The 14028-nt window shown below is 37.2% G+C and overlaps 1 protein-coding gene across 1 annotated transcript; it reads right to left on the bottom strand.

Moving 5' to 3' along the window:
• Positions 1 to 10224: 10224 nt before the first annotated feature.
• LOC6569717 (prolyl 4-hydroxylase subunit alpha-2-like) lies at positions 10225 to 13434 on the bottom strand. The gene is made up of 7 exons (XM_032741680.2): positions 13254 to 13434; positions 12895 to 13197; positions 12648 to 12838; positions 12014 to 12591; positions 11274 to 11321; positions 11043 to 11208; positions 10225 to 10973 (listed from the first exon to the last, which is right to left on the bottom strand). The coding sequence occupies exons 1-7, from the start codon at positions 13343 to 13345 to the stop codon at positions 10903 to 10905; spliced, it is 1449 nt and encodes a 482-aa protein (XP_032597571.1). The 5' UTR covers positions 13346 to 13434; the 3' UTR covers positions 10225 to 10902.
• Positions 13435 to 14028: the final 594 nt, after the last annotated feature.

The raw sequence follows: 14028 nt of genomic DNA, 5'->3' as shown, positions 1-14028 counted from the left end.
ATTCCATTTGATGAAATTGACTCTTTCGACTGATATATCGAAAAATCGTTTTTCAAAAGAATATGTAGATGAATATAAATAAATATAGAATCAATATAATCTATGAAAAATGTTTGTATTTATGAAATCTTAACATAAAAATGTATATTTGTAATATAAATAACAAAATATCTAATAAAAAGAACATCCCCGAAATTAAAAAAATATTTTTTCTAAATTTTAGAAAAACCCAGCATGAAATTAAGAATTGTAATTTCAATTTAAGACACTTACTAAGGATAATAAGGTGAGGAATCCTTGACGACTTACAAAATTCAGGCAGATTTTTTTTCTGAGTGTGTCCCCCTCTTCTGCCCTCTCACAGCTTGCTTGTCAGTTGCATGTTGCAGGGCTGCATTGACGTACTGTCCAGATTATGCGCATTGCATCCGTTTTGGAACAAATCACACACATATACACACAAACTCACACACACACACATACATACTCTCGCTTGTCAAATTTGTCATTTTGTAATTGATTGTGAGCCGATTGACATTTAATCAATTTATGTTTGTTTCGAGCAATCGTTTCTCTAATCGAAAATAGAGAGATCTGCAACTCATTCGTCACCTGACCGACTTCCACTTGTCATCTGCTACATCTGTTGTACTCTATATACCATATATATATGTATATATATGTACACATATATATTTATATATATATTTGATTACAATTTAAGTGACAGCGGCACTTGTTGAAAGGCGGGTCAGTTCGAGTCCAAGTTCCTTGGCAGCGAGCTGAATCTATCGAGTGTTGCTCAAATGAATGCCAGACAGACTGCCTACCAAAACTTAAATAGCTAAAATCTCAGTCAACACTCACATACACCACACACTCTCATACACACGCTCGCATTCGCATTTATCGATTTTTCTAAGCATTTACATTGTTGAACTAAATGAAAAAAATAAAATTATATAAAAAACGTGGCAAAAATAAGAAAGCGGAAAAAACCAGTACTACTCTTTGTATATTTGCCACGCCGATAATTAAATACTCTTCTATGTAGACTATTACTATTATTTATTATTTAGCTTAACACTGCAAGCTTGTAGTTTATAAAAGTGAATTTAATAAAATGAGGACATTTTAAGTAATTATAATAGGAAATTTAAATTATCATTTTCCGTTTATCTGCATCTAGTATACAAGTACTTATATTCCAAATTATAGTCTATCGAAAAACTATTTGTATCGATATGGGGTGCAGTTATCGATAAAATAAGTTATATATACCAAATTTGAAATCTCGAGTTTTTATAGTATCCGATATCAGTTTGTTCTTACAGACAAACAGACGAATATGGCTACATCGACTTGGCTTTTGATGCTGAACAAGAATATATAAATTTTAATTTTAGCAAATTCTAACAATTCTTCTGGATTAATAAAAAATGTACCTTTTTCTTCTAGTAAATTTGCAATTTTTTCGGTTTCAATTTTTGACAGAATTATTGAGTTTATTGTGTTGGTTTTTGCCCAATGAATGGCGTATATTAAGTTATTTAATTCCTCTTTAAAAATTTGTATTTTGTATTTCAGTAATGTAGCTATTTCGCTTTGAAAGTTCTTATTGTCTATGGTTTCTTTTACAATTTTATTTGTGTTTTCGGTTAATTCATTCATTCTTTTGCTTAGAATTTTATTTATTATTAATTGTTTATTGTTATTTTCTACTTGCTCATCTGTTTTTGAAACTAACATTTCATAATCGTAGTGGTCCGGCGTGCCGGCCAGCCATTTCCAAACTGTGCCTAATGCATTGACTGCTCTGGCTTTTCTTTGTGTTGGTTTTAATGTTTTCAGATCTGATTCTACTTTTGCAAATTCAAATGTGAGTAATGGAAATAGTGGGTGTGTTTTATTTATTTCGTTAAGTTCGTTCGATAAGTTGCCGAACGCCATTTCGTATTCTTCGATATTGAATACGTGAATAATTCTGTAGGTGCCGTTTTCTAGTGCGGTGACTCCTGTTTTTATGGGTATAATTTGTGAATGGGAGTAATCCAATATGGTCGCTAAGCCGAAGCATGTTGGTAGGAAGAATCTGTAAGGATATTATGTTTTTAAGTTATTTTTGTGGATTACCCGTCCACCTTGTGTTTTTATGGTGGTATTTCGATTTTCTTCGACTATTTCTTTTTTGTATTTCGGGGTCAGTTTGGAACCTAATCTTTTGTCTATTTTGCAGTAAACTGTGTCGCCCTTTTTGTATTGTTTTATTGCTTTTTTCTTGTTATTATGATATTCTAGATCATTAGCTTGTTTGTTTTTTAATTTATCTGTGACTTTGTTTCTATTTTTCTCTAACTCCTGGGGGTCGTTGGTGATTCGAGTTCCGAAAAATATGTCTATCGGTTTTGCATTCACGGTGGAGTGTATGGATTGGTTGTATAACTGAGTCGACTTAAATATTAGATCTTCGAAATTTGTTATGCCGTCATCCTTTTTCACACATCTCATTATTTCAGTGAGTGTTGAATGAAATCTTTCGACTTGACCGTTGCTTGTTGAGCTATATGGTGGTGTCGTGTATATTTTTGATTTTAATTGGTTTTCTATTAGGAATTTTATAGATGCGGAGTTTAGGGCTCTTTCGTTGTCCATGACAACTAGTTTGGGCATACCGAAAGCTATCATAACCTCACGTAGTGGGTGTTTTATATCTTCGGCTGCTTTTGAATTTAGGATTTTAATCTGTGCATACTTTGAGAATTTGTCTACGGCGGTGAGAACGATAGTTCTCTCTGTCGTATATAGGTCAATGTGGATAATTTGGCCGGGATAAGTCGGAATAGGAGTTGGTTGCAATTCACCTTTTTGAGGATGCCTGTCGTACTTGCTTTCTTTGCAAGTTTCGCATGCCTTTGTTATCTTTTCAATTTTTTTCTTTAGGCTAGGGAAGAAGAAATTATTAAGTATTTGAATTTTATTCTCTATTGCATTTCTATGAGCTCTAGTGTGTTCTTTTGCTATGATTTCTAATTGTTCGCTTTCGCATGTGACATCCTGAACTTGTTTCTGGGTGTACCTGACTTTGTAACTAGCAAAATGGTAGGGGTATAAATTCTGGATTTTTGCCATTATATTTTCCGTCGTGAACAATCCATTGACAATTTTTGGGTCGAGCCGTTTTTTCAAGATGTCTATTAAGTCGTCTTCTGAGTAGTCTGGTCTTTCAACTATGTGTCTGTGGTGTGTGGGAAAAGGTAGTTGGAATTCGTATGATTCCGTTTCTGATGTTAGTAAGAAAAGTTGATTTTTAAAAACGTTAATTGGGACTTCCATTACTGGAATAAGGTTGTGTGATGAACTGTCATCACTTTGTACAGTTGATGTTGTTGTGTTGTTAATTTCTGGCGTTGGGGGATTTCTGGATAGAGCGTCTGCAACAACGTTAGAAGTTCCTGGCTTATATCTTAGTTCATGGTTGTACTCTTCTATGTAACTTTTCCATCTTTTTAGTTTTCCGTTATGATTTTTGCTACTCAGTGCGAAGGTTAGAGGTTGATGGTCTGTAAAGATTATCACCCTTGATGTACCGTAGAGGTACATGCGCAGATTCTGAAGTGCCCACACAATAGCCAACATTTCTTTCTCGTTAGTTGCGTAGTTTTCTTCTGTTTTCGAGAGTGTGCGCGATATGTAGGTAATGGGTCTACCTTCTTGCTCTAGGACTGCTCCGATGGCGAAATTTGATGCATCGGTAGTCAAGTGGAATTCTTTGTGGGTACGCTAGTACCACGTCGTTTGAGCTGAGCGTGTTTTTAATCTTGTCAAATGCTTTAATTGCATTATTGTCAAGTGTTACTTCCGCTTTGTGGGAGAGATTCTTTGAAAGTCTACCGTTTTCTCCTCTTAGGAGGGTTGTGAGGGGCTTTGCCAACTTGGCGTAATCCCGAATGAATCTTCTGTAATAGCTTGATAAACCCAAGAAAGAACGTAAGTCTTTGAGGCTTTTGGGAGTTGGAAAATTTTTGATAGCTCTTACTTTTTCGCAATTGGTTTTAATTCCATCTGCAGAAATAGTGAAACCTAGGAAATCGACTTCGGTCTTGAAAAATTCGCATTTGTCGATTTGAATTTTCATGTTTGCATCATCTAAGGTCGTGAAGACCGTATTTAGATGATTGATATGTTCGTCTTCCGACTTGCTAAAGACAATGATATCGTCGATGTAAACGTAGCAAATTTTTCCGACATGATCCCTTAAGATATCGTCTAATGCTCGTTGAAATATTGATGGCGAATTTTTTAGTCCGAACGGAAGTCTGGTGAATTCATATTTTCCGCCATTAACCGCGAATGCAGTTTTTTCTATGTCTCTTGCCATGAGAGGGATTTGGTGAAAGCCACTCTTCAAATCTAGTACGGAAAAATACTTATTCTCGCCCAATTGTGCGATGATTTCTCCAATCTCAGGGATCGGGTATCGATCCGAAATTGTTACAGAGTTAAGTTTCCTATAGTCGATGACTATTCGAAACTTTTTTTCGCCTGAGGCGTCGCTCTTTTTTGGAACTACCCACACGGGGGCGTTGTACGGTGACCGTGAAGGTCTTATTATGCCGTCTCGCAGCAGCTGGTCTATCTGTTTTTCGACCTCTCCTCTTAACGAAGTAGGGTATTGGTAGTGCTTGCTATATACTGGAGAATCTGATGTGGTTCTTATTTCGCCTAACACTCTGGTTGTGTAGGTCAGTTTCTCGTCTGGTTCTGCAAACAGTGTTGATCGTGTCTTAGTGACGTGATCTATGAAATGTTTTTGTTTGTTCGTCATGTGCTCTGTCCGTACTTTTATGTTATTCACTGCCTGTGTTTCTAGTTGTCCTTATTTTAATCCTATAATTTCCCGTCAATGATTTAATGTTTCGTTCTTGACAACAATGACAGCGTTCAGCTGTTTCAAGGTATCGTTACCTAGAATACCATGGAAGGTTTTTAAGGTCGGTAGTAAGAAAAATTGAATTGGTCTATTTCTTTGACCTAATAAACTAAGGAAAGTGTGGTGGGATATTTTGTTTGTCCACTAACGGACATTGCATTAAATGCATTTTGGTTTGGTCTCGGACTTGGAACTAAACTTGGTTGGATGTAATTTTGGTTTGAGGCTGGATCTATTAAGAAATTAAATGTGTTGCCGTTCCTCGTTATGCAATAGAAATACGGCAGAGAGGAACTATTTAATCTAAAAAATGAATGTCGGAAGCTTCGACCATTGTTGGTTGGTATCCATAGTACATTCCACATTCCGGTTCGGCAGCTTCAAGATAAATTTGTTCCTCGTCCTTCATATCGTAAGGGTTATGTAGTTCGTCCTCTCCTTCTGATTGTCCGGTTGAGATATGGAACTATCGTTGAATCTTAGGAGGTTGACCACTGGGTGCGTTGCTGGGGTGTTTGCCAACGAAATCATTGGTCCTTGGCTTGTTTATGTAATTAACGTTTCTGGTTATAATTGAGTTATCTATCTCCATTGGTACAAGTTTTGGCTCTGGTTTTGGAAAAAAGGGCGCGGGGGCGCTTGGTATCCCTGTCTAAGGTTGAAAGATTGTGGCGGCAATGTATATTGATCACGGAATGGTTGAGGGTATTTTTTATGCTGTTGGATCATCTGATGATTCATATTCGGTTTGGGGGTGTGATATAGGTTTGGGTTGGAATTCCTCAATTGCACAAACATTGGTTTGGGGCAATTTATGTAACGGAATATGATTTCTGGGCGGTAGAGGTGGTATTTGTTGCCTTGGTTTGGGTAAGAAGGCATTTCTAACTTCTTGGTTCTCTTGCTAAGAGTCTAGGGAGATCTTCATTTAAACCTCTCACGAACGTATCTAAGGATTTATCTCGATAATTATTCGTCAGAGCTCTAATTACCTCTGGTGCGTCTTCTTGTACGCTTATTTGGTTAAGGATGAGGACATTTGGTATTCGAGAGTTTTTAAGTCTCTTTTATCAGCGTAATGTTCTGTAAGGCACTTGGAAATTGCTTTCCAGTTCATAGGAGTGTTACAGGATTCGAGCACAGCGTCGGCTTCTCCTATTATTTTGTTTCGGATTGACAGAGTTATTAAGTAGTATTTGTAGGTTTCTTCTTGGCCATTATAAATGGTCATTATTCTTTCTACGTTTTTTTCCAAGAACCGAATATGGTTCGGTCTCCGGAAAAATCTCAAAACAACCACGTTATTTCGGGCACCTTTTCCCGCTCTTCCCCTGATCTCGGACTGGTGAATGGGATATCGTTAAGACAATCGTTACCTTCGGTATTGATTGCTTGCCTTATTATGTCGCCACCCTGGAGAGTTTCTTTTACCAGTGATACGATAGTATCTTTCAGGCTTTGGCTTGTATAAACTGTGTTGCCTGATTGGGTATTTCTCTGGGAGCTGGTACTGGCTGCTCCCAGCTTCAAATTGGCTAGGGATTCGGACAATTCGTTTGACTGCATCTTGTGATGTTGTCTTTAACGAATTACGGTGAATTAGTATTCGGACCACTTTTTTTTAAAAATTGTTTTGAATTTTTATATTGGTGATATTTTTGGAAGGTTATTTAGTTGTGAATGATTTTTCGAAAACTTGTTACTTAATCTATGGTTGCTTTGATTCGTAAAAATTGTCAATATTCTTTGTTTAAAAACTTCTTTTGCTTTCTTAATTTATGTTTTTTTCTTTTTGGATCTTAATTTGTATGTCGTTATTCTTTCTTGGTTTTCTTCGTAATTATTTTTTCTATAGTTATAATTATTATTATTATTATTATTATTATTTTTTTATTTTTTTTTATTTTAGTTTTTCTATTTTTTCTTAATCGTTAAAATTTTTCTTAATCACTATGCTTACAATATGATCAGCATTCCGGCGAATCTCCCGCGATGATCCTTTAGAATTGCTCCTTTTTGTCCCACGACGATTTCAAGTCGAGCTGGGTGACTTGGGTTCCTCCGGATACTTCACTCACGGTACCCTGCGGACGGACACTACAGGGTTTGTCGGCGGTGTTATTGTGGCACCGGTACGAATGTATTTTTGAAACTTTTTTGGGTTTAGATCTGCGGCTGCTTGAGGCGCTTCTGATCAACCTGTCTTGTTCGTATCTGCGGCTACTTGAGGCGCTTCTGATAGAACTTGCACTTTTAGACACTGTCCTGTTTCGCGGAGTTATGTTCGTATTTGCGCAGTAGTTAAAACACTTTCACTAACGCACTATAACTTTTACTTCCGTACCGGTCCCTGCTCGGGCGCCAATTAAACGAGTCCTCGAGGTTTTTAATAAAAAAAACCAATTTGTTCTGTTTGAATGTTTTATTAAGACTGAATTTATAAACTGAAACTTATCATAACTTAACCTCGGACTGCTGCTTCTGCTGATCGTTGCGGTTTTGTCGCCGACGGTGTCAGTTGCCCGTTGTGGGTCCCACGATGGTCTTCCCGTGGGATCTGCTGACGGGGCGCTTGTCCATGCGCTGTAGCTGTGAAATATGCTGACGGGGCGCGCGTGTTTTATGGAATTCGTTCGAGTGCATTGACTTTGGATATTCGTAGTGTTGGCTTATTTATTTGAATGCGTTGGGTTTAGTTATTTGTTATGATGGATGTTAACTTATATATCCATGGCGTCACAAATGATTTGTTCTGCCTATTTCCCATTTTGAATGGGTTTTAGGGTATAAGACTAGCCCTACTTAAATGCGTTACACTTTTGGTGACATAATCACAATGCCCTTTGCATTGAGTAAATCAGCACAAGCTGACCCTGAGATGCTGCTGCTTCGAAGAAAGCAGAAAAATGAAGCGAAGGAAGAAGAAAAAGAAGCGAAGACGACGACGACGGGCCAAGCGAATTTGTGCGCTTGAGTGCGTGCATAAATTTCTTCTGCTTTTTGCTGGCTATTATTTACATTACACACATATAAATATATATAAACATATATATAGTAGATATATAAATGTATATATTTATATATATAGATGTGTATGAAAAACTCAATTTCCTGCAACGAACACAGGCACATCAAATGCTTTACGGCCGCGTTCTCTCTCTCTCTTTCTCTCTCTCTCTCTCTCTCTCTCTCCCTCTCTCTCTCTCTCTCTCTCTCTCCTTTTGCTTGTCTCACTCCCACTGCATTAATATTTCCATGTCCATCTGAAATTTAACACACGTTTGTGGCACGGCACACACACATACACACACACACACCACTTGGCCACAACCACCGTCTGGGCGCTGTGTGTGGAACATTCGCATGTAATGTGTGTAATCAAAGTAACAAAATCCAAATCATATTTCCTTCATTGACCACAAACCAACCGAGGCGCAACCCTTTTTTCAGACTGTGCATAAAACATTTTGCTCGATTTCCACAATCAACGTTTGCCTTACAACAACCAACATTTCTTAACCTTGTTTGATTTTTATTTCCCCAATTTTTTCTTTTCATTTTTGCTGAGGCAAAATTATTGGTCTGGGCATATGTAATCATGTTGGTGGTGAGCGTATAGGACGCATCATAAAGTGCACACAATCAAAATGAAATACGTTTTAGGTACACGTTCTATCTGCATTTGACCGGGGCATAGACGACTAAGCGATGAGCTACAATCATTAGAAAAAAATCGCAATGAAATTTAAAAAAAAAATCGCCATATTTTTGTCGCCAAAGTCAGCTGAATTTATTGTTCAGAAAGTATATTTCTGAGATGCAAGCCTATATGATTTTAATAATCAGTTTTTTCTTTACATAATTGCACTTAAGATTTTCTCTTTTGTTTTTTTTTAAGTTTTTTGTGTTTTTTCGTGATGATTTATCGAATTTGGCGTGTGATAAAAGTATGAAAATATCACAGATATGTCAAGAATGTTAAACGCTCCTTTTAAAATACAATTATAATTTAATTAATGCTTAATCATAATATTTTGAATATAAATTTGAGTAAGTTCATGAAAAACTAGAAGGGTTCTTAACTTGTTTCTTATTTATTACATTTGATTGTAGAAAAATCCTTTCTCCTATTTTAATTAATTAACTTATTCCTTAGAGCCAAATGTAAGGAATGTGATGTACGAAATGTTGGACTGATGAGTGGAATTCGGATATTATTCTCTAAACGTAGCATATTTGAATGTCTGCAAAGCCGTTTAAGCTAGTTAACATTTCGCATATGTTGGCAATTTTTTATTTATAGCTGTGGTCGCTCTTTACTTAAAGGTGTTGGGTGTGCAAGTATGGAGAATCAGGGATGGGGTTAGGGTTAGAGGGTTATCCTTTACTTGTAAGGTTGTAAGGACTTTAGTTGCCGCTGGCCATTTGGTTTGCTGCTTTGTCAAAACTTGTATAAGAAATCTTTTAGAGCAGTTGCATTTCACGCTAAAACTTTTTGCCCAAAAATTCTCATTTGTGGTCAAGGCTAAAGTTTTATTTGAGTTCACAGTTTCAGTTTAGCCCAAAAATTCAATTAAATCTACGCATTATGCACGCTGCACTGCTCCAGTTCAATTTGAACCTTTCCAGGGCTGGCCAAATAGCCCTGCCCCAGTGTTTGCCTCTATGCAAATAACTTTGCACAAAGGTGCGCCGAGTGGATGGTAAACAAATTATCAAAAGTGCCCAGTCAGCAGACAAAACTAACTAACTCAAGCAGCGTGCTTAACTGCACTTAGAAAAAATAATTGATCTGAGATTTAGAATGAATAAAAGAATAATAAATTAATTTTAGGTTTTGTCTTTCTAATGGAAAAACGATTAAGTTTTCAGTGCGTTTTACATTTGTTTTATAAATCGGACCACAGAATTGATTAAATTTTATTATTTTTTTCCCACAATTTAAAAGGAATTTTTTAATTTGTCCTGTTTAGAAATGTTTTCCTATGTAATAGAAAACATTTAAAAATAACATAAGAAAGATTTTCTAATTTAAAGTATTTTTTCGAATATTTACAAATTATTTCTTAAAACCACAACATTTTTCTAGTATACAGGGATAATTTCACTATTCTTAATCTTTCTAGAAATGCGTCCCAATTTAAGAATTTTTGTTGTTAAATATTTTTTTTAATTTTTGGAGAATTTTATTTTGCGGCAATATTCTAAATTGTATTTAGATTTATTTATTTATTTTCATATTTTTCTGAGTGTGGGATTTGAACGTGCAGTTCTTCATTTGGTGAGCAACGCACACGTTTCTCGGTGGTAAGCGTCAGTTCATTATTAAAACTTTTAAAAGCAGATAAGTGCACAGACTGATATAGAGATGCTGACACTGATACACACACACACATACACTCGCACACACAGGATGATAAGGACGATAATCTAAGCGGGTAGAGAGAGAGAGAGAGAGGTAGGGAGGTGTAGACGCTACCAACGTGGGCGCCACTTTACCTCTAATTGAAACATTAAGTTGCACATCACGTACGCGGTGTCAGACACCAGACGCCTGCCTGAACGGGAAGGGTGTGGAGTGTTGGGGGGCTATGGACTTTGGTCTGTGGCGCCTAGGAGTATGCTAAAATTGTGTTCGACTGCGGTTGCTTGGGTGTTTTTTACCTAGTCCCCAACAAAAAAGAAGTAAAAACAAAAAAATTAAGCCCAAAGTGCGAAAGCTTCGACTATCAACCACTCAGCACTTTATTTTTTTCATGTTGGCGTTTTAAAAAGCATTTAAGCCACTAGTAGCAAGAGGGGAAGGGTATAGGTTTTTTGTTAAGTGTGTAAAGTGATTACGTCGAAAATTTGTTTGTCTATGATCCTGCATACGTGTGGGACACTCAGGAGTCTAAGTTGGAAAAGAGCGTTGCCGAAATCCCTAATAAACGATATGTATATTCACACCTGATAGTTGATTTCAACTATATTCAATTAGCGCATCGGCTTAGACAAGGTCTAGTAAAAAGTTGAGCACGTTCATGTATCCAGAGGGTCATCACTGTAAGGGAAAAGTCGGATTAGATAAGTGACTAACGGGTTTTTGATTGCTCGTTGCTTGAGGAATTACCCCACTTGGAGCCCACAAGAACTGGACAGCCTCCATGAAGGGTTCGCGTGTCGCCAGTTCCATTGTCTAGCAGATTATACCAGAAGAGAGCCATTCCACGCTCTGGACTGACAGCCAGTTTCAGATTTGGAAATACTGTGGCGCCTCCCTGCTCCACATCAGACAACTACAAATTAAAATATAGATAATAGTGATTTGCTCTTTACAAATAACAAGCAATAATTTACATACATAGAACAGCACAGTTGCAATGCGATCACCAGTTTCACTTGTTTGTTGCTGGCAGTGAATTAATTTGGTTATTAATTATTATGACACTCACATGTACACTAAGAAAAAAATCACACTGAATTTTAGAAATTCGTCATACTTTGGCGCCAACTAACCTTATTGCATCAGAAAGTATATTTCTAAAACCAGGGTTTTTTCCCATAATTTTAGAAAACATTTTTATAAAATTTCTAATTATCATATCTAATATTCAGGTTGGTTATTCTGATGTGTAACAAACAAAGTTGTTTCGGATATAGTATTAGTAAAAATTCGTATTTTTAAGAATTTACGAACATTCTTGATAGTTTCATATGAAAAATTCCATCTAAAACTGTTGGATTTGTTAGATCCGAGCGCACAGTTTCATAGCGTATACAAACAAGATAACGATATTGGGGAATCACACTTCTTACTAGTCTAATGACGCGACGCATTCGACAGTCTAAAACGGAGTGGGTACATAACTATTGAGAGATTCATATTTGAGTACATGCGAACGAACGGACAATGCAAAACTTAGGATAAGCTAAACGAGGGTTGCCAGATTGTTACATTACAAACATTTGAGTCACATTTGCAACAAAAACAGAAAACAGCTCAAATTTCATTACTTTTATCTACATTTTAGAAAGAATATTTTCTAGTCTTCAAGGCGATTTTCTAAGTTTCAGTGTGATCGTTTTGCTAAAGACACTCACCTTTGTGGTATTAAAGAAATCGTAGTGAGCCGCATAGTGTCCACCCAAGCCATAGTTCATAATATTGTATGCCTCAGAGCCCTGCATGCTCAACTCAGTCATGTCCACAACTCGTCTTTCGATGCGCCTTGTGAGATTGTTGAGATCCCTTTCCAGCCAGGCTCCTTTCGAGGTTCGCACTCTTCTCGAAACATATTTGCCATTCACATGGACAGTTGTCCGCTTCAGCAATGGTCGGGCAAGATTCTGGAGATAATCGATTTCCTGGGGAGACAATGCATCATGGAACACAACTATAAATGGATTAAGCAGAACAATTTCCATCTTGAGGGGTGCCAGTCGTAGAAACGGCGAAGTCTTCATTTTATATTCGCAGTGCAGATTTGATTGTGGCACAAATTGACCTCGACAACCTAAAGAATATGAAGCGATATTCTCTTTGGCAACAGGCTTTAAATTGGGTTCATTTCTGATCATATTGTGGACGTAAGATCTCAAATTGAATACTTGGGTTTTCATTGCTTGATTTCCCATCATCAGAGCATGATCCAAAATGGGAACAGCAATCGAATAATACTCTAAAATACGGCCAAAAAATGAGACAGCTGCACAAAATGAAGTGGTATTCACTCACTATTTTTAGCAAATGCACTGGCCAAGAAATACATCAATCTCTCAGGATCAGCTCCCAATAGAGTTGGAGTTGTCTGATTGGAAATTAGCCATTTGCCAGTCTCGGCAAACCATTGCCTGGCCAAATGTGGTTTTCTGTGCTGATGCAGGAATTGGCCAATCCTAAAAGTGTCCATTGCATTTAGACTTGATCTGTTGGTGGCATTAATATGGGTTATTCTGAGGAGTGTGTCACTAATATAACTCACTCGTACTGCTTTCCGTTGAGCAATCCCTTGACCATGTCTCCAATTGACAAATTGTACACATCGCTCAAGCGTTGAATTGCCTCACAAGCCTCCCTAAGATCAGTCGGACTCGGCAGCTCTGATTTGTACTGGGCTAGATAGAAGATGTGCGACCAACCCACGGGCTCCTCAATGAACACCTTCCAATCAATCCAATCCTCTTGCATGCGGCGTATCAGGGAAAAGGCATTCAAAGGATTCGAAATATAATCTTCCTTTTGAGTCATGCCCTTATCGCTTTCGGCCCGCAATCGTGGAACGACTCTGAAAATACTAATAGTTATAGCTTCAAATAAATCAAGTTAGACTTTCCTACTTACCTTTTCAGTATATCCAATTTTCTCTTTAGTTCATCTGTATATCTGTTGAGATTTTCGATTAGTTTGGCCTCCAGCAGGATCAGCTTCACCATTCCCGAGACTGATGTCGAATGACTTTCCTCCAACGTTTTATTTCCATTTGTTAAGATTATGGCAATGGCAAAGCAGAAAAATATTAATTTGAGTGAATCCATTTCGTATTACGTTTCCAAAGTATTCAATTCTGACAACTTCAACAATGTTGTAACGGTTCCTAACTGACCTGAATTTTATGTATATTCTCAAATTAAATTTGAGTAAAAGAAAAGACGCTTGAATTTGTCTGCTGTATTGCGTATGGGAATTGGGCAAATTGAATGAATTTTTTATTTCGAATTTTTCACATTTTTCATAAGTCCAAAGTTAATGAGGATAGGTGCGCCTCTGTGCCTCCTGCCCCACCGTTTTCCTCCATGTCCCCACGACCCCCCTCCTGAGGCTACAGTTGTGTCTTCAGCTGCGGGATCAGATGGGTAATCAGTTGAGGGTTCAGCCGGGGGATCATCCACCTGTCCTTCGGTGGACTTTACCAAGCAAATGGCTAAGACGGCACAGCTTAAGATCAACGTTTGGAATTTCATTGCGATATAAGTGGAATTCTGTTGAATGTTGATCTCTGTGAGGAGATCAAGAGCTATTTATATAAATTTCAATTTGGGTTTTGTTTCCCAACTATCGCAGCTATGTCAATAATTTAGCTCGAATTATGTTGATTTTGCATTTTTGAACATCTGTT

Source organism: Drosophila grimshawi, unplaced genomic scaffold (genome assembly GCF_018153295.1).
Source record: "Drosophila grimshawi isolate 15287-2541.00 unplaced genomic scaffold, ASM1815329v1 contig_311, whole genome shotgun sequence".
Lineage (NCBI taxonomy): Eukaryota > Metazoa > Arthropoda > Insecta > Diptera > Drosophilidae > Drosophila > Drosophila grimshawi.
This window is presented reverse-complemented; position numbering and strand designations above follow the sequence as displayed.